The sequence below is a fragment of the Arvicanthis niloticus genome, chromosome 1 (assembly GCF_011762505.2).
Source record: "Arvicanthis niloticus isolate mArvNil1 chromosome 1, mArvNil1.pat.X, whole genome shotgun sequence".
Lineage (NCBI taxonomy): Eukaryota > Metazoa > Chordata > Mammalia > Rodentia > Muridae > Arvicanthis > Arvicanthis niloticus.
Window position 1 is genome coordinate 5,045,584 of NC_047658.1, and position 26,554 is coordinate 5,072,137.

General features: G+C 51.1%; 2 protein-coding genes across 2 annotated transcripts; both read left to right on the forward strand.

Moving 5' to 3' along the window:
- The first annotated feature begins 1,991 nt into the window (after nt 1-1,991).
- Nucleotides 1,992-7,782, forward strand: B9d2 (B9 domain containing 2). The gene is made up of 4 exons (XM_034509889.2): nt 1,992-2,205; nt 2,600-2,691; nt 4,597-4,722; nt 7,172-7,782. Exons 2-4 carry the CDS (start codon nt 2,604-2,606, stop codon nt 7,483-7,485), a joined length of 528 nt encoding a protein of 175 aa, XP_034365780.1. The 5' UTR covers nt 1,992-2,205; nt 2,600-2,603; the 3' UTR covers nt 7,486-7,782.
- Nucleotides 7,783-8,175: 393 nt separating this feature from the next.
- Nucleotides 8,176-25,929, forward strand: Tgfb1 (transforming growth factor beta 1). The gene is made up of 7 exons (XM_034509875.2): nt 8,176-9,401; nt 12,705-12,865; nt 14,685-14,802; nt 17,313-17,390; nt 17,540-17,687; nt 24,990-25,143; nt 25,638-25,929. Exons 1-7 carry the CDS (start codon nt 9,047-9,049, stop codon nt 25,794-25,796), a joined length of 1,173 nt encoding a protein of 390 aa, XP_034365766.1. The 5' UTR covers nt 8,176-9,046; the 3' UTR covers nt 25,797-25,929.
- The last annotated feature ends 625 nt before the right edge of the window (nt 25,930-26,554 follow it).

The window sequence follows — 26,554 nt, forward strand, 5'->3', positions numbered from 1 at the left end:
CAACAAAAAAACCAACCAAGCTCTCTTTCCAACCTACTTCTAGATTCCTATGGGTTCTTTGTCCCCCCACCCCCCCAGAATGTTTCCATGCTGAATAAACAGTTATACAACCTATCCAAAACCTGTGCCGCCTTCTTTTCTTTGGGCATCGGGTATATTCAGTTTATGAAATTCATCGAGACATTGGCTTATTGTTTGTGCACTTTTCTGCACATAATACTTAGAAAATGGTATTTTTGAAGAGGGTGATTTAGATCCTTCTGTTCCTAAGATGAGTCAGTGAGAGAAGAAAACAAGGTGTGAAGCCCTATTCCAGCTGCCATGGGGAATATGGCAAGCACGTGATTCCAGAATCCCACTTCCAGTGAAGTGCCCAGAAGAACTTAAAAGGAGGGGTCTCAGAGAAGTTGCATGTCATAGCAGAAGCATCTCCAACAGCCAACATACTGGGGCAACAGCAGTGTCTACCTGAATAAAGTGTGGGGTATAGTTACACTGAATGCACTGTGGCATTCCAAAGGAGGGAAATTCTGACACATGCTTACAATGTAGATGAGCCTGCATGACAGTGTTACTAAATAAGTCAATACAATAAATACTGTATGACTGGCCTGGAGAGATGGCTCGGTTGCCGAAAGCATATTCTGCTCTTGCATAGGTCTCAAGTTCCGTTCTCAGCATGCATCCTGGGTGGTCACTACTGCCTGTAACTACATCTCCGGGACACCAGTTGTCCACTTCTAGCCTTGGCAGGCACTACACGAACCTGGTGCTCAGATATACGTGTAAAACACCCGTACAAATAAAAGATTTTAAAAAGCAAATAAACAAAAACAGTGGCATCAGTGTTGGTAACACATACCCTGAAAATTGGAGTTAAAAAAAAAAAAAAAAAGTGGAGGTTGGAGGTTGGTGAGCTAGCTTCTGGCCTTTACATATGCAACATACACCCGAATACCCGAACACACACACACACACACACACACACACACACACACACACGTTCTTTAGTGGTTTTCTTTTTCTTTCTTTCTTTCTTTTTTTTAGACCTGTTTTGTTTTTTGTAAGGGGGATTGGCCTGGAACTCACTCGATAGCCCAGGCTGGCTTTAAATTTGCAGCAATCCTGCTGCCTCAGTCTCTCACGAGCCACAATACTCATCAGAAAATGTTTTAAATTTTAAAATTTGTTTCCGACTGAAAAAAAAAAAAAAATCCGACTGAAAGAAAAAAGGAAAGAGGCTTTCTCCCCCGACCTCCCGCCAAAGGGCTCCTTCCTTCCTTTTGTAGGATTTATTTTTATTATTTGTGTATGCCACGTGCCCAGTGGGGCTGGGGGGGGGGGTCCTCTGGGAAGCCAGAAAAGGGCAGAGTTGGAGCTGGAGTTACAGAAAGCTGGGAACCAAACTCCAGTTCTCTGGAAGAGCAGCAAGCGCTCTTGCTGAGCCATCTCTCCAAGCACCATCTTCCTCATTTATCCTTACCCCATCCTTTGTTCAAAATCAGCTTTAGAATGAACTTTGCAGAGACTCTGAGAAAGAAGTTGGAATTCTCAGTCCTTGAGAAACCCGAGGAAGCTCTGAAAACTGAAGAGAAAACCTACTTCCCAATTTCTCTAGTGTCAGAATATGGAGATCCTTCTTTTCCTCCAGCTATAACACAGAGATGACCACGATGGGATTTCCTTTAGGTGCCCGTTTAGTGTCGACTGTCTCCATTCTGTGATCCTGAACAGGAAAGGTGTTTTGTTTTGTTTAAGGAAGCAAAGAGTATCAATAGATTTGCTTATTGCGTGAAGAAGATACGGAGAGGAAACAGTTGGCGCTCTAACTTCCTCAACTGCTGATGGAGATAACCCGCCAGGCCTCTGAAGCGTAAGGCGTCGCGGGAGCAAGACCTACGCAATTCTCCCAAAAAAGTAATGACCGCGTCCATCACAACTACGCCCCGCCCCCAGAGGGCACATATAGCACCAATCATCAACCTGCAGGGCGGGCGAAGGGGAGGAGCCTGTTGCCCCAGCAACAACCCGGGCACCCCAGGAGAGCGAGGCTGCGGACCTATCTACCTCAGATCTCCCTCCGCCTGGAAGGGCCCGGGCGGGGCGCGAGACTAGTCTCGACGGCGCCCGCAAAGAGGAGGAGGCCAGGCCCATGAACTACCATCCCCGAGGCAGCTTTCGCTTCTAACGGTCAAGTACGCGGAGGTAGGAATAACGCATGCGCTACGCCTAGGGGTAGGGCTAAAGCAGCCCTACACCCTAACGCATGCGCCTTTTGAAGCTTGACTGATCTGCCGCGAAGGGGCGGAGCCTTTGCGCGTGTGGGCGGGGGCACAGTCCTGGGGCGGGGCTTTCTAGGGGTCTGAGCCTTGGTTATTGGTGGAAGTTCCCGCACCTCTGGGTGTCTTCCCCATTTTTCTTGGGCTTTTCTGGGAAGGTGGCTTGTATCTGTGATGAAGACTACATTGTCAGTGGGTTGGTGGAATTAGCTTAGAAACATAGTACTTTTCTTTATGCTATAGGCTTCAGTTTTCCCAGCTGTCGGATGGAAATAATAAACTTACCTCACAGGGTTGTGATTGAATTTTTTCCTTCCTAGAGCCATGGCTGAAGTGCACGTGATCGGGCAGATCATAGGGGCCACAGGTTTCTCGGAAAGCAGCCTCTTCTGCAAGTGGGGTATCCACACAGGTATCCTTCCCACACCTTGTTCATCTCCCGACCAATACCCAGTCCCCTCCACTAGCCTAAGCCTCCATGTTCTTTCCTCCACTCTCCAATGAACTCAGACCATACTGTCTTTTTTTTTTTTATCCTTTTCTTTCAGGTTATACCACCATCTGAAAACATAGCCCCTAAGCATATGGGTCTGCGACATAGAAACACACACACACACACACAGAGACGCACACACACGTGCACACATATATACTTCCTGTCCTCAGGCCAGTGGACAAGCTAGGGTGGTTATGCATGTCTGTAATTCCAGCACCTAGGAAGCTTTCCATTACAAGTTTGGGGGCGGCCTGGGCTACATGGCAGGAGACCCTGTCTCAAAGAAAAGAGCACAAAATACTTACACGATTATTGTATGTGCTAGAAAAAAAAAAAAAAAGAAGAAGCAGAGTGATGTACTAAGGACTGATTGGGATAGGGAGGTCTGAGTTAGAGAAAGCCTTTCTGTGCACGTGGCACTTGAATTGGGAGCAGGAGGGAAAAGGCCAGAAATAGGACACCCAGTAGCAGACCTTTCCAGGCAAAAGGAGCAGCCGCTGCCAAGGCCCTGAGGCAAGGGAGCAGGGTAGGACCAGTGAGGCTAGAGGGTCGGGAAGGGTAGTGGCATATGAGTGACTGGATCCGGGGCACATGTGGGGCTTCTTTCGTGGTGACAGTGAGGAGTCTGAAAGCTTAGTGTATGTGTCAGGAGGGGGTGGTTAGAATCCCAGAGAGCAGATAAGATGAAGGCATTCCCTGGAGCAGTTAGCAGAGCATCTGGGGTTCAGTGCTCAGTATGTGGACACTCTTTCTCCTCACTCCTCACTGGGGTCGTGATGGGCTCTCACATGGTGCCTAATCTCTTCTTGGTCTTTGAACAAGGCCTCTGAATGTGGGGTGCAAATGGTAAGGAAAGGATGCTGGGCATCTCATTGCGTAGGCAGTCAGGGGACAGACGGACAGAAGGCAGGAGGCTCAGAAGTTCAAGGTCATTCTCAGCTACGGAAGAGGTTTGAGGCTAGCCTTGGCAGTGTGAGACCTTGTCTCAAAAAAGGAAGACACTGGTGCTAAGACTGAAGCTCTTCAGTAGAGCGTAGAGCGTAGAGCGTAGAGCATAGAGCATGTGCGCTGTAATGCACACGGCTCTGGCTGCGAGCCCCAGCAGCATATATAAGGATTAACAAATGAACACTATTTTAAGAATTAATGGTCCATACTTGCTATGAGTCTTCTCATAAATTGTGAGACTTGCATTTTTGTCACTCGTTTTATGGACAGGGAAACAGAGAGAAGTAACTCCCCTAGGGTTGCAGAGACAGAAGAAGGTAAGACTTGAGGCTGGGGACTGTAGACTGCTGCTGTGTATGTGGTGCTCTAGGTCCCGCCCCTGACACTGCAAAATACAGAGTGCATATATGCATAGTGCCAGGATTTCTACACAGGATTCTCTGTGTAACCCTGGCAGCCCTAGGAACTCCTTCTGTAGACCAAACTGGCTTTGAACTCACAAAGATCTGCCTGCCTCTGCCTCCGGAGGGCTAAAACTAAATGTGTGCACCACCATTGCCCGACTTTATTCTCTCTCATGTGTTTTTCATCTCCCTCCAATTTTCCTTTAGAGATTGAGACCCACACTGTAGTCTGTGCTGACTTGACACTCATCAGGCAGCCTAGGAAAGCCCAAACAAACTCCCAAGTGCTGAGATTTCAGGCATACACTGCTAGTGCCAAGATCTGAATCCAGATATTTGGCTCCAGAGTCTACACTGTGTAACTCCCACTCACAAATACCAGGGGAAAACCAACTTGTTGCCACAGCAGATCCCCTTCCTGAAGGTTGCTACTCACCTCCAACCCTGCATGCCCTGGCTCTCATTACAGGGGCCGCATGGAAGCTCCTGTCAGGTGTACGGGAAGGCCAGACACAGGTAGACACACCCCAGATAGGGGACATGGCTTACTGGTCCCACCCCATTGACCTGCACTTCGCTACCAAAGGTCTTCAAGGTGGGTACAGGATGACAGGAGGGGGAGGGGCAGCCAAAGTAGGAGGAGCTGGGCTTGGAACGCCATGGCTGTCTCTGTTCCTCGTACTTTGTGGGTCCCATTTCTGGTACAGCCTCCCCTAGAGACGTGAATTTGAGGCCTCACCCGAGCTATACAAAACCCCAGGCCTGTGGAATATGCCAGAGGCTGGTGCAGAGGAGATATCAGGAAGTGGGGGTCAAGTGGGAGGGGCCTTTGACTAAAGGCCAGGGAGGAGGCTGGGTCGGGTAAAGAGCTAGATGGGGAGAAGAGGGGCAGGAAATAGGCCGGTTGCCGCAGCTCACACAGGCAGAGGTCCTGCTCAAGGGGAAGTGAGTGTACGAGGGAGGAGGGGATCATCAGTGCTGCTTTTCTGGTTAAAACAGCAGATTCTGGGAAACGGCATTTCAGCAATCAGTACTGTTGACTGAGCCTATGCTTGTCCAGCTTGAGCAGAGAGACACTCCCAACTAAGACAGGACCCTCCAAGCCCCGTCTTCAGGGGTTCCACTCTAGGTAGGAGATGGACCTGTTTCCAGATGTGGCCAGCACAGAGGCCGTGGAAACGCATAAGTCCTCTCTGGTTGGTCCAATGGCCTTATAGGGCAGAGTGGTTAGAGCTCTGCTGTAAAGAGCCAGGTGAAGCTGACTAGGCCTAAGGACAAATACAGAGGGTGGAGGCAGAGCTGGAGCTGGGTAGAAGGAATGAGGAGTGACCTGGGAATTTGATGTCTGTGGGAGAGGATGAGGTGGAAGATGAGGTGGTCGGGCCTCGACTGCAAAGGCACTGAGACTGTCTCTTGAACGCTCTGGGGAGCCCAGGAAGAAATTTATGGATTAGATTTTCATTTTGAACAATTGTACTAGTTTCTGTGTAGGCACTGTGTTGGAAGGTGAGGAGAGACATGAGCCTGTTTCCTCAGTCCTGGGCTTAGTTAGGTGTCTTCCTCCCTGCTTGCTTTCTTCTTAGTCTTCCTCAGCTTACCAACAAACCCAGGCGGCTCTGAAAACCACTTCTGTTTCTCCCTCCATCCCACGGTGCCTACTCTTACATCTTCTCTTACCTGGACCATTCTTTCTTTCTGTTTTCACTGTGCTCCCAGACCCAGGTCTCAGGGTTGGATACTGGACTGGACCCTGGGAAAACCTAAATACAACCATGTTCTTTCTCTGTACAGAACCTTCCTGCAGGTCTCCCATCACTCAGGATAAAAGCTGGAGTCTTCTCTGTGATACATAGGGCATCAGATGGCCCTATGTAATCTGGCCATCACCTCTCTCCTCTGTTCCCCCACGATGCCTCGTTCTAGCCTCATTGGCCCCACCAGGCTAGCTCCTACTTTGAAACTTTTGCACTGACTGAATCTGTCATTCCCCTAGGTGCCTAGATAGCCTACCCCTTTAAGCATTTATGTACCTGTTGCCTTCCTGGTTGGTTTGTTTTCTTTTGAGATAAAGTCTCAGAACATAGTCCAGGCTAGCCTGGAACCTCAGCAGCCCAAGTGTGCATCAAAATGTCACCCTTCCAGATGAGATCTTCCTGTATAGCCCTGGTTGTCCTAGAAGTCATTGTGTAGCCCAGGCTAGCCTTGAACTTTTGGGGATCCTCTTTCCTCTACCTTCCAAGTGTTGGCATTCTAGCTGTACACTGCAATGCCCAGCCCCAAATGTCACTTTCTTTAGTAAAGCTTCCTTTAGCTGCTCCCCACTTTTCCAAACTACATCTCCACCCCTCCCTTTCTGGCTGTTGTTTTTCCCCAGAGCGGTTATCACCATCTGACATACCCTATAATTTACTTATTTACTATGTTGGTTGTCTAGGATGTCAGCTGCATGGGGCAGGAATTTTTGTCTGCTGTGTTCATTGCTATGTCCCCAGCCTGGAGAACAGGGCCTGTCAGAGAGGGCTCAGGGTGGCAGAGGAGCTGGGCTGCATCTCCAAGCATTGGACAGTCAGGCTGTGACAGTCAGCTGTGCTTTGAGGCCACTAGAAAACTAACAAAGGGGAGAGATGATTGCACTGGGGAATAAAGGAAGCCTGGGGTGGGCGATAGCAAAGCGGGTCTATGAGGAGAGAGGGTGGAAGGGGTCTAAGCTGAGGTGCTGATCTGGGCGCCTGGGAGAGAGAAGAGATTACAAAGGGAGATCAGAGGAGGCCAGACTTGACACGTTTCACACTGGAGAGGTTGGACTTTGTACTGTGGCACAGGGGAGCCATGGGTGGGTTTTGAGCAAGAGGGTAATGTGGATTTCTATTGATCCCTGTGACTACTATGTGGAGTGATGGGAAGTGAGAACCCAGAGAGGAAATACAGGCAGTAAGCCAAGGTAAAAGGACTGTGCGAGGTCTCCAGTGGTTTCAAGGAGATGGGAACCCAGGAGAAGGTGTCTGCCTCCCTTGTTCTTTTCTCTAACCCCTCTTGTCCTGCAGGTTGGCCTCGACTCCATCTCCAGGTGTGGTCCCAGGACAGCTTTGGCCGCTGCCAACTTGCTGGCTATGGCTTTTGCCATGTGCCTAGCAGCCCAGGCACTCACCAGCTGGACTGCCCTACATGGAGGCCCCTGGGCAGCTGGAGGGAGCAGCTAGCACGGGCTTTTGTGGGTGGTGGACCACAGCTGCTACATGCAGACACCATCTACAGCGGGGCTGACCGCTACCGCCTGCACACGGCCGCGGGTGGCACAGTGCACCTTGGTATCGGCCTGGTGCTGCGGCACTTCGATCGCTATGGTGTGGAGTGTTGAGGGACTTCACTGCCACCAATCATCCACTGAGCACACGATGGCACAGCAGTGAAGCCGGCACGCGGACTCTGGAGACTGTCAGTTCTGACCTCGCCCCAAGTCATGGCCCCTATGCCATGGACTGCAAGGCCAGGAACTCCCCGTGGCCCATGCTCCACTGAACTACACCGGGTAGTAAACGTCTGTGGGTTAGAGGGACTTGAGGGAGAGCCTCTGTCTGGACTGTCGGGGCCACTTAATAAAAGCGCGCATTTCTCAAGGGTAATGTGCTTCCTGGAATGCGCTGCAGATCTCAGACGTCCGTCTCATTTCATCCTCCTTGACACTTTCATTAGCAAACCCAAAGTCTGCCCCTGCCTTTCGCTCTCTGTCTCCTAGGTCCCCACTTCTAATATAGAACCCTGTTTTCTCATGAAGTCCCAATTTTCCTTTGACCCTTCAACAACTCCCAAATCCACGGGGGCGATTCAGTAGCCACCGGCTTCAGTAGTGCACCACCGCCAGGAGGCAGCACCCTGGAGGTAGGGCGGGGCCGGGGTGCCCGCCCCCTCCCCGCAGGGCCGAAGGGACCCCCCTCGGAGCCCGCCCACACTAGATGAAGACAGTGCCCCCCCATGCCCTCCCCCTGGGGCTGCCCCCGCCCCGCGCGCGCTTCCTGGGTGGGGCCGGGGCGGCTTCAAAACCCCCGCCGCCCCAGCCGGTCCCGCCGCCGCCGCCCTTCGCGCCCCAGGCCGTCCCCCTCCTCCTCCCGCCGCGGATCCTCCAGACAGCTAGGCCCCCGGCCGGGGCAGGGGGACGCCCCTTCGGGGCACCCCCGGCTCTGAGCCGCCCACGGAACCGGCCTCCGCTGGGAGCCGGCAAAGGAGCAGCCAAGGAGTCGTCGGAGGCCCCAGAGTCTGAGACCAGCCGCCGCCGCCGCCGCAGGGAGGAGGGGGAGGAGGAGTGGGAGGAGGGACGGGCTGGTTGGGAGAAGAGGAAAAAAGTTTTGAGACTTTTCCGCTGCTACTGCAAGTCAGAGACGCGGGGACTGCTTGGCGCTGCGCTGTCTTGCAAGGAGGCAGGACCTGAGGACTCCAGACAGCCCTGCTCACCGTCGTGGACACCCGGCGTTCCTCAGACGCCCCCATTCCGGACCAGCCCTCGGGAGCCACAAGCCCCGCCTCCCGCGAAGACTTCACCCCAAAGCTGGGGCGCACCCCTTGCACGCCGCCCTCCCCCCAGCCTTCCTCTTGAGTCCCCCGCATCCCAGGACCCTCTCTCCCCTGAGAGGCAGATCTCCCTTAGACCTGCTGGCAATAGCTCCCCTATTTAAGAACATCCACTTTTGGGTCCCAGAGAGCGCTCATCTCGATTTTTACCCGGGTGGCATACTGAGACACCCTGGTGTCAGATCCTCACCGCGACTCCTGCTGCTTTCTCCCTCAACCTCAAATTATTCAGGACTATCAACTACCTTACTTGGGAGACCCCACCCCATAAGCCTTGCAGGGGCGGGGCCTCCGCATCCCACCTTTGCCCGGGGTTCGCGCTCTCCGAAGTGCCGTGGGGCGCCGCCTCCCCCATGCCGCCCTCGGGGCTGCGGCTGCTGCCGCTTCTGCTCCCACTCCCGTGGCTTCTAGTGCTGACGCCCGGGAGACCAGCCGCGGGACTCTCCACCTGCAAGACCATCGACATGGAGCTGGTGAAACGGAAGCGCATCGAAGCCATCCGTGGCCAGATCCTGTCCAAACTAAGGCTCGCCAGTCCCCCGAGCCAGGGGGAGGTACCGCCCGGCCCGCTGCCCGAGGCGGTGCTCGCTTTGTACAACAGCACCCGCGACCGGGTGGCAGGCGAGAGCGCCGACCCGGAGCCGGAGCCGGAGGCCGACTACTACGCCAAAGAGGTCACCCGCGTGCTAATGGTGGACCGCAACAACGGTGAGCACCGAGGGGTCGGGGAGCCAGGAAGGAGCCCCCAGGGGGCGCCGGAGTGCAGGGGTCACTGAGAGGAAATTACCCTCAGAGGAAACTGGCTGGAGGAAGGGGACCCCTGGGGTCGCCGGGACGACTGTGTGGGTGTCCCAAAGAGGCTGGCGTTACCCCTACCCCAGGTGTCTGGGCTTGGAGAGAAAGCGCCTGCAAAAGTGAACTTTTTCTAGAAAAGCAAGATCTTGGGGGAGAGTCCACTCTAGAAGAGGAGCATTTGGCAGGTTTTAAGTTCCCCTTATGGTTACTAAAAATGCCGGGCTCATCGGGTCCCTTTTCAGAAAGGTAGAGCCCGGCTTAATAGAATGGAAGGCACCCAGCATTTGGGAAAGGAGAGAGTGTTCAGCCGACCCCAGACCGGGTCGTGAGATGGAGAGAAGAGATTCAAGGAGAGAAAACCTAGGGGATGGGTACCCTAGAACTGCCAAGTAAAATCTCTAGTGGCATTACTCCGAGAAGGCGACAGGCGCACGCTGGAGAGTGTGACCTGTGGAGTCCCTATGGGGTTACAAGTGATAAAGGAAAGCGAAGTTGTCGGGAGGTTAGAGAGAGAGAGAGAGGAGCGGAGAGGGTGCGGAAAATGAGCCCGGAGGTGTCACGAGTGTTTTGCTTGGGGGCGTAAAAGAGCGTGCAAGCGGACAGGCGGAGCCCAGTGGAGGAATCGAGCGAGTTCTCAAGAAATCTAGAATACTGGGTCATTGGAAAGGAGTTATAAAAGAGGGGAGACTGGTGGCCCGCGAAGCGGGTGGGCAGGCGGAGCAGGGATACCATGCCATCCAGGCGTGAGTGGTAAGCGCCCCTCGCCTGGGCGTGGAAGGGAGTGGCAGAGCCTCGGGAGTCGAGTCCTAGGGGAGCGGCTAGAGTTAGGGGAGAGGCAGTCTTCAAAACCCAAATGAAAAAACCGAATCGGTAAGGGTCAGGAAGCCCCACGTGGGTGCCACGCGCGTGGGGAGGAGTTTGCGCTTCCTGAGGGGGTAAGATGACCCCACGGAGCTGAACGCTGGCAGCCTGTACCCCCAAAGTCCCAGTTCCTCCTACGGGAGGCTGGGGAAAACCCAGCGTCCGGTCGCCTCGCCCTCCTCCCTTCCCTTTCCTTCCCATGCCCGGGAGGAGGGGAGACAGAGATCGCGCGCGGAGCCTGGGGCGAGACGAGGCAGGTCCGGATCCCGCCCTCCCAAGGCTGTTAGTCTCCCGCCCTCCTCACCCCAGCAGTGGGCGGGGACTCAGGGCCCCGCCCTGTAGGCGCCCACGCGGGAACCAGGGGTCCTGTGCGACCGGGGAACTTCAGGTGTCAGTAGCTTCTCCAGGTTTCACCTTTCTAACTCCAGAGGTGGACTTAAAGATTCTTTGCTCATTGCTGGACCTAATTGTGGCCCAGGCCTAATGACACCCCTCCCTAGCCACTACTTAATGTGACCTCTTCCGTTGGAGAAGTCCTTTCGTCTCCCCTGAGACTGTCTGTATTTCTTACGCATATATCTCTTCCGGCATGTGCCTCCCCATTTCCGTCTCCTCTCCCACATACCTATTCATCTCTGTGTCACCCCACTTCCCTCTGCGACACCCACAGCCCTTCCTGCTCTCCTATCTCTCCCCTATCTGCTACCCCCAGCTGAGATCCCACCCTTTCATTGTGGTTTGCTGAGTAACAACTGGACCAAGAATAGGGTCCCTCTGTCCTTCATCGATGTCAGGGTCACCATCTCATCCCCACTACAGGAAGCCAAAAACCCCAGTTGACGAAGGATTTCAGGATTTTGCCCCTTCGTCCCCCAGCGCAGACATCCTTTAGCCTAGGAAGCCCTTTAGTGAATGGGCTCTCAAACATGCAGTCATTCTTACCTAGAAATCCGGAGGAAGTAACTAATGACACAGATGATAGGCAAATGATAATACCACCCCCCCCACACACACACACATACGCACACTGGCCAGGAAGTAGCAGAGTTTCGGGATTGTGACCCTAGTCTGGTTGTCGCTACACCTGATCCCATCCCCTCTCCTGCTCAGTTCTCTCCCTCCATCCACCTCTGATGACTCGATGTGCAAGGGTGGATTGGTGGGGGAGGGGGGGCCTTCCCCTTCTCAGGAGAGGACGAGGTGAGGGAAGGGGCGGTGTGAGGGGGGACTGGAAAGAGGGGAAGCTACTGGGTGGATGTAAAGTGAAATAAATAAGTAAACAAACAAGGTGGGGGCGGGAGCACAACCAAAGCACAGTCTGCCAAGCAGAGTGGTCCATGACTGTAACCCAAGTACTAGGGAAATGGAGGCAAAAGAACTGCTTCAAGACCATCCATCCTTGGATACACAGTGAATTTGAGAATAGCCTAAGCTTTTCAGATCCTGTCTCCAGAAACAAAAGAAAATAAACAAAAAATTAGCGTTGTGAAGTCTTTGTATTCCCCTCACCCCTACACACACACACACACACACACACACACACACACACACAGACTCAGGTGCTGGCTGCAGGCTGGCACTGCCTCAACCACACATTATTGATGTGTGTGTCACATGTTCAGCTTTTGTCACATCAACTCCATGAATCCTCGAATTGGATGGTGCCTTACAGTTAAAAAGAAGAATTTGCTTACCACAGGTCACACGGTGTTGCAGTTGTAGCTGCCTAGGCTTGGAGTCAGAACTTACCTGTTAGTACCAAGGCTAAAAGGAGATCGGCCCCGTAGAGCACTTTCCTTGAATCCACCTCAGAGAGGCTGCAGGTGTGGTTCAGCTGCTGAGCTCCTGCCTGGACCCTGCTTTGGGAGTCTCTCAGTGCCAGAGCAGCCAACCTGAGTAGCAGCGGGGACACTTTCTGATCCCCCAAATTACGTTGTGCCATTTACTCTACAACTTCTGTTTGGTTTTTGTTTGAGGTGTGGTTACGTGGAGCCCAGGTGAGGTCAGCCAGTTAACATTACAGAGGGGGGGGGGGGGCTCAGCAGTTAAGAGAACTAGCTGTTCTTCCAGAGGGTTGCCAGGGCCCACATGGCAGCTCACAGCCATCTGTAACTCCAGTTCTAGAGGATCTGACACCCTCTTCTGGCCTCCACAGGCACCAGGCATGCACTCTGTACACAGACACAGCCAAAACACCCCTATGACACAAACGAATTAAAAGTTAAGAAAGTAAAAATGTCCAATTGGAAAGCCAGCCTGCGTGAGGAGAGCCCATGGGCTCAGAAGCAGGGTGCCTGTTTTCTCCTGTCCTTGTCACAGACCTGATGTCTTCTTCCTTCTGCTCTTCCCACCCAGCAATCTATGACAAAACCAAAGACATCCCACACAGTATATATATGTTCTTCAACACGTCAGACATTCGGGAAGCAGTGCCAGAACCCCCCTTGCTGTCCCGTGCAGAGCTGCGCCTACAGAGATTCAAGTCCAGTGTGGAGCAACATGTGGAACTCTACCAGGTGAGGCTTGGGGCCTGAGAGGTGGGGCACAGGCCACCCCTGCTGAGGCGTGGCCAGGCGGCTCAGTTTGAAGGCTACAGGGCACACGGCCAGTCCCTGAGGATAGAGGACAGAGTGCTGAAGTGTTGGGGTTTTTGGTTATTGGTTGTTTTGGTGTTTTGAGACAGGGCCCTGGCTGTCCTGGAACTCACTCTGTAGACCAGGCTGGCCTCAAATTCACAGAGATCTGCCTGCCTTTGCCTCTCCAGTGCTGGAATTAAAGGTGTATGCCACCATTGCCCCGAGAATCCTGAGTTGTTTTTGTTTGTTTGTTTGTTTGTTTGTTTGTTTTTAAAAAACGTGCCGGGCAGTGGTGACGAATGCTTTTAATCCCAGCACTTGGGAGGCAGAGGCAGGAGGATTTCTGAGTTCGAGGCCAGCCTGGTCTACAGAGTGAGTTCCAGGACAGCCAGGACTACACAGAGAAACCCTGTCTTGAAAAACAAAAAATACGCAAACGCTTATATTGCATCCTATTACTTGAATTTGGGAGGCTGAACCGTAAAAATGCAGAAAGACCCAGGGGATGGATATCTGGGTTTGTATGCTTGACACCGGGGGGGGGGGACACACACACACACACACACACACACACACGTAACAGTGAGAGAGAGAAGGAAGTTGGAGTCTTTAGGAGCAGACATTTGCAGTCCCAACACTTAGGAGATAGAGGTAGGAGATCAGGAGTGTGGGACCAACCTGGGCTACATGAGACCCTGTCTCGAGGCTGAGGCAATAAAGATCTCTTGAACCCAGGCTTTCAAGTCCAGCATAGTCAGAATAGTGAGATCTTGTCTCAGACAGAGACGTTAAGCATTAAAAAAAAATTTTTTTTTAAAGATAAGGGTTCTCTGTGTAGCTCTTGGCTGTCTTGGAACTCAGAGATCCACTCATCTCTGCCTTCTGAGTGTTGGGGTTAAAGACACGTGCCACCAATGCCTATCCAAAAAATAACATTTTTAAACCAGGAGGCAGAGGTAGGAGGGTCTCCGAGTTCAAGACCAGCCTGCTCTACATAGTTAGCTCCATAACAGTCAGGGCTACATAGAGAGACCCTGTCTCAAAACAATAATAAAAAAATTGAGAAGCCGGGCAGTGGTGGTGCACGCCTTTAGTCCCAGCACTTGGGAGGCAGAGGCAGGCGGATTTCTGAGTTCGAGGCCAGCCTGGTCTACAGAGTGAGCTCCAGGACACCCAGGGCTACTCAGAGAAACCCTGTCTCGAAAAACCAAAAAGAGAGAGAGAGAGAGAGAGAGAGAGAAGACAGTTCTGTGCATGTACTCATAATAATAGTTATAAGTAAGATAACAAACTGTAAATAAATAAATATGGAAATTACCACTCAATAAAACTGCTGAACTGTGCTCAATAGTATGAGCAATGACTTGCTTTGTGGGCCCTCCCAGCGGCTCCGCGGCATTCCACCATGAAATAGAAGAAACTGAGCCCTGCAAGGCTAGCAAGTGCCCATAGCTTGCACAGAATCTCCTACACAGCTGAGGAGCCTCGCGGGGCCTGACCACAGCCTGGCTTGTCGTCCCTATACCATGTAGTGTTCCAGTCTGTGTCCACCCCTCCACCCCACCCCTGGCTGCTTTCTGCTCTTGGGGTCTATATGTGAGAGTGTGGCCTACAGGGTCCATATGTGTTATAAGCCAGTGTCCGGGGATGGCCAGGAAGCTAGTTTGTGGGACAGGCAGCATGAATTTACAGCCAGATTATCTGGGGTCAAGATGGCAGCTACCACACTCCTCTTTGCTTTTTTTTTGTTTCCATTTAGAAATATAGCAACAATTCCTGGCGTTACCTTGGTAACCGGCTGCTGACCCCCACTGATACGCCTGAGTGGCTGTCTTTTGACGTCACTGGAGTTGTACGGCAGTGGTTGAACCAAGGAGGTGAGATTGCTTATCTTGTGCCATCCTCTAGTGGGGCTACCCCATTTGTCCTGGCATCACTGGGCCTAGCACTGCGACTCCCACACCACCCCAGCCATACACACACACCTGATACTTAAGTCAAGAAGTAGTACTCCACAATTCTTACCAATGGATCAATCTGCCGAGTGAGGCTAGGGACAGGGAGTGACCCAAACAGTCCCCATCTTTGCCCTCCATAGACCTCATAGTCCTTTTGCTAGTTGAAGGAGGAGCTGACTTCTAGCTAGGTGCTTTGTGACTCATTGTAGAGAGGAATGGGGTTGAGCACTCAGGAGGTGCCTGGCTGTCTGGATTCAAGGAGGGCTTCCTGGAGGAGAGGGCATCTGAGGTAATGTCTCTGAGATGAATAAAAGCAAGCAAGAAAAGGAGATACAAGAGTACCCTGTACCAAGGCTCCACAGCCAGGAAGAACCTGACATGTGCATCTGTCCAGGGATGAACACTCTTCTTTGTCTCTTGTGAGTCCTTCTCTGACAAGGCCCACAAGGTCTTTCCAGACACTGCTAAGGTCTTGTCAGAGCCCTAGCAGGCAGTTATGGCCCTATAACGATGAAGGCCAGAAGGGGAGACCTACGTAGAGGGGGCAGGGCTTCGATGAGGGAAGCCGAAGGTGCTGAAGGTGTTGTGGAAACCCAGGCAAGGTTAGGATCCAGGAAGGCATCCTGGATGAGTCTGAGTGTGAAAAGACTCATGGGAAGTGTAGTTCAGCCATACGGAGGGTGAGTCTGAGTGGGCGGTCACCAGGAGGAATGTAGAAGACCACTGAACCGAGGTTGAGAAAGATTTTGTTCATATATAGTGGGTGCTTAGACAGTATCATTTATGTGTCCACTCAAGGAATGTGTCCCTTGAGCCAGTGGGATGGCTCAGCAGGTAAAGGCACCTGCTGCTGAGCTTAACAGCCTGAGTTCAATCCCCAGGACCCATATGGTAGAAGGAGGAAACCAACTCCTACAAATTGACTTCTGACCTCCCCGCACACCCTGGTACATGCGCACCCCCCTGAATAGTGAGGATAAGAGGTTAGCTTAGGTTTGCATGGGGCCTTTGCTTATGGCTCCCGGTGTGGTCCTGGCCAGGTCGCTTCCTCTTGGGGTGATTTAGAGTTGAAGGAGTCTGAAGATCAATGGAGTTAACACAGAGTTTAGATCAGGGACTGGCACCTCTGTCAGCTCTAAACATCCTGTGATACCAACACTGCTTCTGGCCCTTGGCACCTAGATCACAGTAGATGTTTTTGTTATGACTGCGGACCAGGCTTTACAGAGCACAAAGAAAACAAGGATCCAGGGCAACACACATGATGGAACCCAAGCCTGCTAAACCCTGTGCTTGGGAGAAGGAGGCAAGAGGATCGTGAGTTCAAGGTCATTCTGAGTTCCATAGTGAGTTCAAGGATTTGAGGCCAGCTTAGGCTACATGAGATCCTGTCAAAAGAAAAAGAGGGCTGTGGAGGGGGGTCAGCGGGCAAGCCCAAAGACCTGAGTTTTTATCCCTGGCACTCATGTGAAAAGTCAGGCATTGGCGTAGTGTGTGCCTGTAACCCCACCTTGTTGGGAGTTAAGTGTGTGTATGTATGTATGTATGTATGTATGTATGTATGTATGTATGTATGTAGACAGGCTGACACACAGCTCTGTGACCTGCTGACCAGGCCAAAGGAGTGGCCTCAAGTTCAGAGATCTGTCTCAGGCAATAAAGGAGAAAGGAATAGAGGAAGACACCTGCCACCCAGCTGTAAGCCTCCTCATGTACCACACACCACACCACACAACACCACACCACACCACACCACACCACACCACACCACACCACACCACACCACACCACACATAGGTATTCTCTTATATACATAAAATATGCTTTAGGGCTGGAGAGATGGCTCAGTGGTTAAGAGCACTGTCTGCTCTTCCAGAGGTCCTAAGTTCAGTTCTAGCAACCACATGGTGGCTCACAACCATCTGTAATGGGATCTGATGCCCTCTTCTGGTGTGTCTGAAGACAGCTACAGTGTATACTCATATATATAAAATAAGTAAATCTTTAAAAAAATATGATATATATATATATATATATATATATATATATATATATACACACACATATACATACATACAATTTCAAAAATACAAAATGAACGAAAATAAGGCAGGAGCAGGATCCCTCCCCTGTGCATGTTGTTCTACTGAGAACAAGCAAAGAAGTAAATATTCATATGCAGCAGTGTCCCAGCCCTGCCTGCTATGGAGAAAGGGAAGAGGTGCCACATTTGGAGAGGATGTGTCTCTTTCAGAGTCTTTGCCGAGGGGTTGGTGTTTGAGCTGAGCCCTGAATAAGGGGGAGAAGAAACCAGCAGAGTGAAGTGTGTGGTGACCAGCAAGAAGCCCCTGGGGCTGGCAGCTTCCTCCCCCCTCTTCCCCCCTCAAGCCGCATGAGTCATATCCTCAGACTCCTTTCCTCTCTCACAGACGGAATCCAGGGCTTTCGCTTCAGTGCTCACTGCTCTTGTGACAGCAAAGATAACATACTGCACGTGGAAATCAACGGTGAGATAACTTCCCGGGTTCGGCCTGACACGGACCCCGCATGGTCTGTGTGTATGTGCATGTGTGTGAAATCTCACTTGCCCCTTGCTCACCTGTCCGTCCCTCTAAGTGTGTGTGTATCCTTCACCACAACATCCAAACTCAAACAGGGATCAGTCCCAAACGTCGAGGTGACCTGGGCACCATCCATGACATGAACCGACCCTTCCTGCTCCTCATGGCTACCCCCCTGGAAAGGGCCCAGCACCTGCACAGCTCAAGGCACCGGAGAGCCCTGGATACCAACTATTGCTTCAGGTAAACTCTGTCTCTCCCTGAGGTTGCACAGGCCGGGGGCTTGACTGCATCTGTGGACTGGTGTGCCACCATTTATGTCTGGAGGGCTTGAGGACAAGTTCCTGGTTCTGTGGGCAGCTGAGCATCCTAGAATGTGGGGTGTTTTCTTGCTGGAGTGTTGGGAACAGGGAATTCAGGAAGGTCGGCACAAGAGTTAGAAGTCTGGTGGAGGGTTGTCTTGTTGGGTTTTAAAATTCTTGCTAGGCTTCCGCCACTTTGGGATGCTAATAAGAGAATTTACTGTGAGCAATTGAGAGTGTTGACCCCAGGAACACTGGAATGTTGAGATCCAAGCATTTGGGTTCAGAATCACAAGGTGGTCTGCATTGGGTTCCCACACTCTTGGCAGATGGTGGTCTTCAATGCCGGTAGATGAGAGTGGCAAATAACGGCGCTCAGAATGGCAGGGTCTGGCATGGAGATGTTAGCATCCAGGGTGAGATGGAGAAAGCCGGAACATGAGTCGCCTGAGGGTTAGTGCTTCATCTGGCAGTGGTGCACTCAGAGGAAGTTGGGAGGCGGAACTTCCTGAGTGAGATGTGTGTAGGCTTAGAAGTGTGGAGTGTTGGAATATAGTCCTATTTTGAAATAAGGAACTCTGAGTCTGAGGAGCCAAGATCCCTGAGAGTCGGAGAGTGGGCATCCTGGAGTGTCCAGAATGGCTGTCCCAAGGGCAAATGTTTATGGTCATTGTTTTAAGTTATATCTGTGTGTGTGTATACGTGTGCACATGTGTAGGGGCATCCATGCCATGACACTTGTGTGTAGATCAGAGGACAACTGTTGGGAGACCATTCTCCTTCCACCATGTGAGTCCCAGAGATGATTCAGGTTATCAGGTTTGGCCTTGAGCACCTTTATCTGCTGAGCTGTCTTGTTAGTCCTGCTTTGTTTGGTTTTGTCCGAGACAGGACATTGCTGTGTAATCCAGGCTGGCCTCACATTCACTCCGTTTCCCCAAGGCTGGCTTGAATTCTCTGTCCTGGGCTTACAGGTGTTACACAACCACCCAGTTCCAGAATGGTAGACTCATACTAAGCCTCGGTACTTCAGACATGAGAAAGAAGTTGAAACGCTTAGATCCTAGAACGTGTGAAATGCAGGAGTGCGGAGAGATGAGAGCAGTGAGCTGACCTGTCCCTTCCCTGCTTCAGACTTTAGGAAGTGCTGTGTTATATGTTGGTCCTTGGCTGGGGAGGTGGCTACTGCTGCTGCTCCTCCTTCTCCTCCTTCTCCTCCTCCTCCTTCTCCTCTTCCTTCTCCTCCACCTCCTCTTCTTCCTCTACTACCTCCTCCTCTTCCTCCTCCTCTTCCTCCTTTTCCCCTTCAGTGTCTTCACCACCTTTTGCTGTCAGCCTTCACATAGGATCAGATGGAGAATCTTCGCACTGCAGGTTACTAAGAGCTATTCAAGCTCTGTTCCTCACTGGGAAATGAACCTAGGGAGTCATGAAAATCTCTTGGTCTGTCTGTCACCTGCCTGTGTCTGTCTGCCTGTCTCTCTCTTACATTGTTTTGCCTATGCCTGATGTATATGTGGGCTCTGGGAACCCAAAGCCAGGTATTCCTGCTCGCATAGCAAGCACTTGACTCACTGAGCCAAGTCCCTGCCTGTGACAAGCAAAATTTTGCGTGGAAGAACACGGTGCCATTGAGGAAGGCCTGTCAGATACATTAACCATGATCTGATGGGGGTTGTAGCTCCAACGCCCATGTTTTCCTGCAACAGAGGGACAGACTAACAACATTAACCAGCGCCACGGGGATGCCCCGGCAAAGAGCAGATGGTGGGAACCTGGTCGTTCCTTCAGCAAACACAGTGAAAGAAGGAAGGGGAGGACATATAATCCATGCCACTAGAACAGAGAGGGCGGGCAGGGCTGAGAGGTAGGAAGAGGAGGAAAGAACAGGAAAGCAAAAGGTTTTGGGACATGGTGGGAAACATGAACCTTGAGTAGAATTTCATTTTAGTAAGTTAGTGTTAAATTCTTGCCTGGGGAAGGGGGCTGCAGAGACATGGCTCCATCCTTAAGAGCACTGGCTGCTCTTCCAGAGGACTTGGGTTCAATTCCCAGCACCCACAAGGAGGATCATACCTGTCTATAACTCTAGTTCCAGAGGATCTGATGCCCTCACACAGGCATAAGTGCAGGCAAAACACCAATGTACATAAAAAAAAAAATCTTACCTAGGATTTTGTTGTTATTGCTGATGCTGCTGCCTTTGAGATACTGAGGAGGGAATCCAGTACCTTGTACATAGTAGAGAATCACTGTACCACTGAGCCACGCCCCTGGCCCCTCACTGGGGGATTCTAGGCAGGGACTCTACCACTGAGACACGCCCCCAGCCCCTCCCTGGGGGATTCTAGGCAGGGGCTCTACCACTGAGCCACGCCCCCAGCCCCTCACTGGGGGATTCTAGGCAGGGGCTCTACCACTGCCTAGAATATATATTGATTTATACTTTTGTTTCATGTATAAATTGTAAAATATTCTTCACTTTCTAAGAGAAAGTGAACTTTTCTATAAAAGTTCATTAAACAAATGAAAAAAAAAAAACAGTGGCGGAAAGGAAGTAGGTGGAATGGAATTAGCTGTTGGCGCTTAAAGTTGTGGGGATGTGAATTAGTTAAGAATCCATAATTCAGGCCTGGCAGTGGTGGCGCACGCCTTTAATCCCAACACTTGGGAGGCAGAGGCAGGCGGATTTCTGAGTTTGAGGCCAGCCTGGTCTACAGAGTGAGTTTCAGGACAGCCAGGGCTACACAGAGAAACCCTGTCTCGAAAAACAAACAAACAAACAAACAAACAAACAAACAAATAAATAAGAATCTATAATTCAGAAGTCCAAAATCTTGCTGATCGTGCAGAGCACAGCTGTAGTCCCAGCACTGGAGTAGGAACAGGAATACCAGGAGGAGTGCCAGGAGGTCAGAGTCATTGGTCTGTATGTACTGTGTTTGTGGCAGCCTCTGCATTAGACCCTGCTCCTTTTCGGGTTGGGGCATCTGGAGGGATGGCCCAGCAGTTAAGAGCACAGCTGCTCTTTCAAAGGACCCAGATTCATTTCCCAGCACCCACATGGCTGTTCTCAACAATCCATAAGTTCAGTTACAGTCCTCCTTCTGGCCTCTGTGGGCACTGCACGCGTATGGGGTGTGTAACATACATATGTCAGAAAAATACTCATACACGGAAACCTTTGTTTTTAATTGCCAGGTGTGGCGGCACATGTTTCTAATCCCAGCATTCAGGAAGCAGAGGCAGGTAGATCTCTGAGTTTGAGGCCAGTGGGTTTACATAGCAAATTCCAGGACATGCATAGAGAGATCCTGTCTTAAGAAATATGAATAATAATAAGAATAAATGTGGAGCAGGAGGGCACTTAACATTTTATAAAGTCTGTGTAAATATCTCCTTATCCCAAAATGCTGTACAGTCTAAAATGCTTTTCGTCCCCAGCATTTTCTGAAAGGGGGTTTCAGTTTGTATTGTAACACTCTGCTGCTGTGTCTGTTTGTAACTTTCCATGGCAAAGCTGTTTTTATGCTGTCTCAGCTCAAAAGCCACCTCCCCCATGTCCTCCGATAGGGCCCGGCACAGATTAGGCTCTGCTGGGTCTCAGTAGATTGGCAAGGGAGGCTTGAAAAATCAGTATCTGGGAAAATCCTAAGACTGTGTCCCAGAAGGAAAGCACCATGTGGCAGGCTGTGGTGGTGCACACCTTTAATTCTAGCACTCAGGAGGCAGAGGCAGGTAGATCTCTGTGAGTGTAAGCCCAGCCTGGTCTATAGATTGAGTTTCAGGACAGCCAGAGCTACACAGAAGAACCCTGTCTCAAAAAAACAAAAAACAAACAAACAAAAAAACAAAGCAAGCAAGCAAGCACGGGGTGTCAGAGTTACCTAGAGTGCTTGCTTGTTCAATATGGGCCCAGTGTCTCTGTTTCAGCAGAAATGAGAAGGTAGACCCCACAGGCCCACAGGAGCCTCAGTATCCTGAGCGTGGGGTTCTGTGCTCTGAAAAGGAGCTGTCACCCTGTCCCGGGAGCTGCTCACGATCACCTCCCTTGCAGCCATTCTATTCTGTTGCATCTCCTTCCAGAGTTTCTCTCTGTGGCATAACCTTGGATGCTTTATTTTTCATGACTTGAAACAGGGTCTCCCTGTGTAGCCCTGCCTGGCTTAAAACATCCTGCATGGACCAGACTGGCTTCAAACTTACAACGCCCCTCCCATTTCTGCTTCCTGACTGTAGGTGTGCGTAGTCATGCCTGCCTGGTTCACATATGTCAAATTTTATTTTTTTATTATTTTACATGTATGATTTGTCTGCGTGGATGTATGTGTGCTGTGTGCATACGTGGTGTCCACAGAGGACAAAAGAGGGCCTTGGATCCCCAAGATGGTTTGGGCCTCCATGCTACTGCTGTGAATCGAACCTGGGTCCTCTGCGGGAGGAGCCATTGCACGCACCACTGAGCCATCTCTCAGTCCCTTGCCCACATTTTTGAGTTATTTTTGAGGTGTTGTGAGGAGGAACCTACATTTTCCTGCCTTGAGTTACTTTGTTCTGATTCTAAAAATAACCCCCAGCCACTGCTGAGAATGTAGAAAATCCAGAAAGCCACCACACTAGTGAGTGTAAGAACTCCACTGTCGGCATTTTAATATACATCCCGCCAGCCTCTTTGTTAGTAACAGAATTTGAATTATACTATACCTGCATCTTTACGCCATGATTCTGGTACATGAATGAACACAGATGCTTAAGTGCTTTTGCTGGTTAGCCTGGGCTACATAGTGAATTCTGGGTCAACATGGTGAGACCTGGTCTTAACTCTCCTCCCTCTTGAGGGGATCATGCAGGGTGAGGTGGCAATTGCTGGTAATCCCAGCACTTGGGAGGCTAAGGCAAGAATTATCAGGAGTTCAAGGCCAGCCTGGGATACATAGCAAAACCCGGTCTTGAAACAAAGGACTGACCAGTACTCAGGAAGCAGAAACAGGAGGGTCTCGGGAATTTGAGGGCAGCCTGATCTTCATAGCTTCATAGTGAATGCTAGAACAGCCATAAGACATAAAGAGAGTCTCTCTGTCTTAAAAAAAAAAGTAGCAGCAAGTAGTAGTAATGTTTATCAGTTAGCTCCTGTACCCAGCATTTTCTGAACATGAACATTAAGAGCCACTTCCCCATGGTGAGATGAAAACAGATAATATTTAGTACAAACAAGCTGAAACATTCCGAGAAGGAAAATAAAGCTGATGATGATGCCGGGATAGAAGCCAGTCCGGGGAAAATGAATATGAAAAGCCAAATGTGGTGGTACACACTTGTGATCCCAGCACTTGAGAGGCAGACGCAGAAGGACCAGAAGCTTAGGGTTGGCCTTGGCTGCAAAGGGACTTGGAGTCCAGCCTTGGCTACATGAAAGCCTGTCTCAAAAAAGACAAATGAACAGACAAAAGAAATCTTGGGGACTAATTAATTTTTCTGTTCTGATTAAAATTGTTTTATGGTAGAAATTTCAAATGTAGACAGGAAAAGCAGAAGTGCTATAACCCTCTCTCAGCTTCCGGCACTATCAGGATGTTGACAACCTAATTCAGATATGTTGGACAGTTTGGGGCTGGAGACTTGGCCCAACAGTTAAAAGCACTGGCTGTTCTTCCAGAGGACCTGGGTTCAGTTCCCAGCACCCATATGGTCACTTATAAGGACAACCATCAACAACTCCAGTTCCTGGGGACCGATGCCCTCTTCTGGCCTCCTTGGGCATTGCACAAACATGGTGCACATAAAAAACATACATAGACACACATGCACACAAATTAAAAAATGAATAAGTAAATGTTTAAAACATAGAACAAGCCAGGTGGTGGTGGCGCACTCCTTTAGTCCCGTCACTCAGGAGGCAGAGTCAGGTCCATTTCTAAGTTTGAGGCCAGCCTGGTCCACAGAGTGAATTCTGGGACAGCCTATCTCAAGGAAGCAAACAAACAAATAAACAACACCAAAAGCTATATAGAGATTCAGTTTCGTGTAGTCATTGTAGCATTGAATTCCCAGGGTGGAATTTAACAATTGTTTGGAGGGACACTTTGGATGGTAAGTGAGCAGGGCTGGCTAGAGAAGGCCCTGTTCATTTATGTAACAGATACTAAATATCTGCTTTAAGCCAGGCAGTATTTTTAAGGGTTAAGGCTCCCTGGTCTCACCATGTAGCTACAGCTAGCCTAGAACTCACAGAGATCCAAACCTTCCTGCCTCTGTGCTGCTAGTAAAGACACGGACCACCATGCATGGATTCATTTTTCTATTTTGTTATTATTTTATGTGGGTGCACACACATGCTGTGGTGCACATGAGCAGGGCAGAGGACAGTTTCATGGAGCCTCTGCTCTCCTCCCTTGCTTATGTGGGTTTGGGGAATCACACTCAACTCATCAGGTTTTCAAGGCAGGCTCCTTTATCTGCTAAGCCGTCCTGTCAACTCCTGAGCCAAACATAAATGTAGTAAAGGAAGAAGCCAGAGTGGGCATCTCTGGGAAGAACAAGTCAGGCAAACAAACAAACAGCATGTATAAAGGCCCTGAGGTAGGACTGACTAAGACACAGTCTCACATAGCCCAAGCTAACATCAATTGCACTGTGTCTCCAAGGAGAACCTGGAACTTCTGATCACCCTGTCTGTGCCTCCCAAGGCACAGGATTACAAGTGTGTGCCCCCATGCCTGACTGTGACTGGGTCTGAGGACTAGAGAGGAAGCCTATGTGGTAGTCAGGGTGGGTGAGGGAGGACGCTGATCTGGTACATCTGTGACTCATGGTGATAATTTAGGCATTTGCAGTAAACAGGACAGAGGACTGACCAGCTATGGCCTCCAAAGGCTGCAGTCTGTCCCGTTTGTGCCATCAGTGTACAGGCCTTAGCCCCACAGGCAGTAGAGGTTCCGTAAACACTTGCCCTACAAATAAGACGTGTCAGCACACTTGGGGCACACATGGGGCCGTGAATTGCTCCAGTGTGTTCTGTGTGTGGATGTGACATGATTTATTACGTCCTCCCTGTGAGTTCTCGTGGGCCTTCTCAGTGCAAGTTGCGATCTCTGCGCTCAGGCACGTGCCTGCTCAGTGGGAGGTGCTTCCCTGGCATTCTGGATGGTTATAGTGTTAGTTACTGCAGGGGTCCTGGGGAGCCTGGGCTGGAGAGGGCAGCAGGCTTGTCCCTGCTTCTGACCTTCGTTCCTCCTGCCTGCAGCTCCACAGAGAAGAACTGCTGCGTGCGGCAGCTGTACATTGACTTTAGGAAGGACCTGGGTTGGAAGTGGATCCACGAGCCCAAAGGCTACCATGCCAACTTCTGTCTGGGGCCCTGCCCCTACATTTGGAGCCTGGACACACAGTACAGCAAGGTGGGTCTGGCCCATAGGACAGGCTGGAGCAGAGGCTGGGGTGGTAGGGAGAGAACGAGAGGCGAGAGCAGTGGGGAGTCAGGGGGATAGGGTGACAGGAAAACAGAGGAGATGGAAATATGGAAGGACAGACCAGAGTTGGAAAGATGGAAAGAAACAGATTGGGTGAGGAAGGCAGGAAAGCTAGTGATGTGGACAGATACCGAAATAGAGGTGGGAGGATTGGAGATGGGAAACAGAGTGACCGAGACAGACAAGAAGAGGAGATAGGATGAGAGAGAGATGGAGGGGAAGGGACAGAGATGGGGACAGATGAGAGAGACAGAGACGGAAGTGTAGGAAGAGACATAAATAGAAATAGACTGGGAGAGATAGGGAGACAGTGATGGAAGTTGAGGAGACTCAGAGATAAGAGACAGAAATGTAGAGATCCTGGTGGGGAGAGAGATGGGAGGAGTCCCTGGACACTGGCAGTGACCCTGGCCCACCCGCAGGTCCTTGCCCTCTACAACCAACACAACCCGGGCGCTTCGGCGTCACCGTGTTGCGTGCCGCAGGCTTTGGAGCCACTGCCCATCGTCTACTACGTGGGTCGCAAGCCCAAGGTGGAGCAGTTGTCTAACATGATTGTGCGCTCCTGCAAGTGCAGCTGAGGCCCCGCCCCCGCCCCGCCCCGCCCGGCAGGCCCGGCCCCGCCCCCCGCCCCGCCCGCAGCGCCCGGGGCTGTATTTAAGGACACCTGCACCCCCAAGCCCATCTGGGGGGCCCATTAAAGGTGACAGAGGACTGGTGGTCTCCGTGTCTTTGGGCGCCGGATTGCGTCTCCCTCTTAGCTGAAACTCCCACCGCACCTTATCCCATTCTGTGCCGCCGCCTCCAGCACTCCCTAAGGAATGCCTGCTTTGATCCCAGGATTCCAGTGGGCCAGGGGCCCAGGGAAAAACCCAATTAGACTCCGGTATCACCTCTTTAGGCGCTGTTTACAGTGCCTTATACATCTGAGCATCCACTGAGCCAATCCGGGACAGCCTGAATTCCTGCTGTTGTCTTCGACGAGTATGTGGAAGAGCAAAAAATGCTGATTCAGCGGGTTGTGATGCTCCCTGTGATGAGTCCCAGCACTCCCGAGGGAGTCTAAGGCAGGCAGATACAGCCCAGGCTAGCCAGGGCTGTATGGTGAGACCCTGTTTCAACAAACAAAATACCGGCCTAGAGTGGCATGTGTGGTACTGAAATGTCTGCACTGGAAGGGCAGGGGATAAGGAACACTGAGGCTTCCGGGCTACATCTGATCCTGTCTCAAAACAAAACAATTCACAGGTTGTGGTGGCATAGGCCTTTAAGACCAGCACTCAGGAGGCAGTAGCAGACTGGTCTCTTGAGTTTGAGGCCAGCCTGGTCTACATAGCAA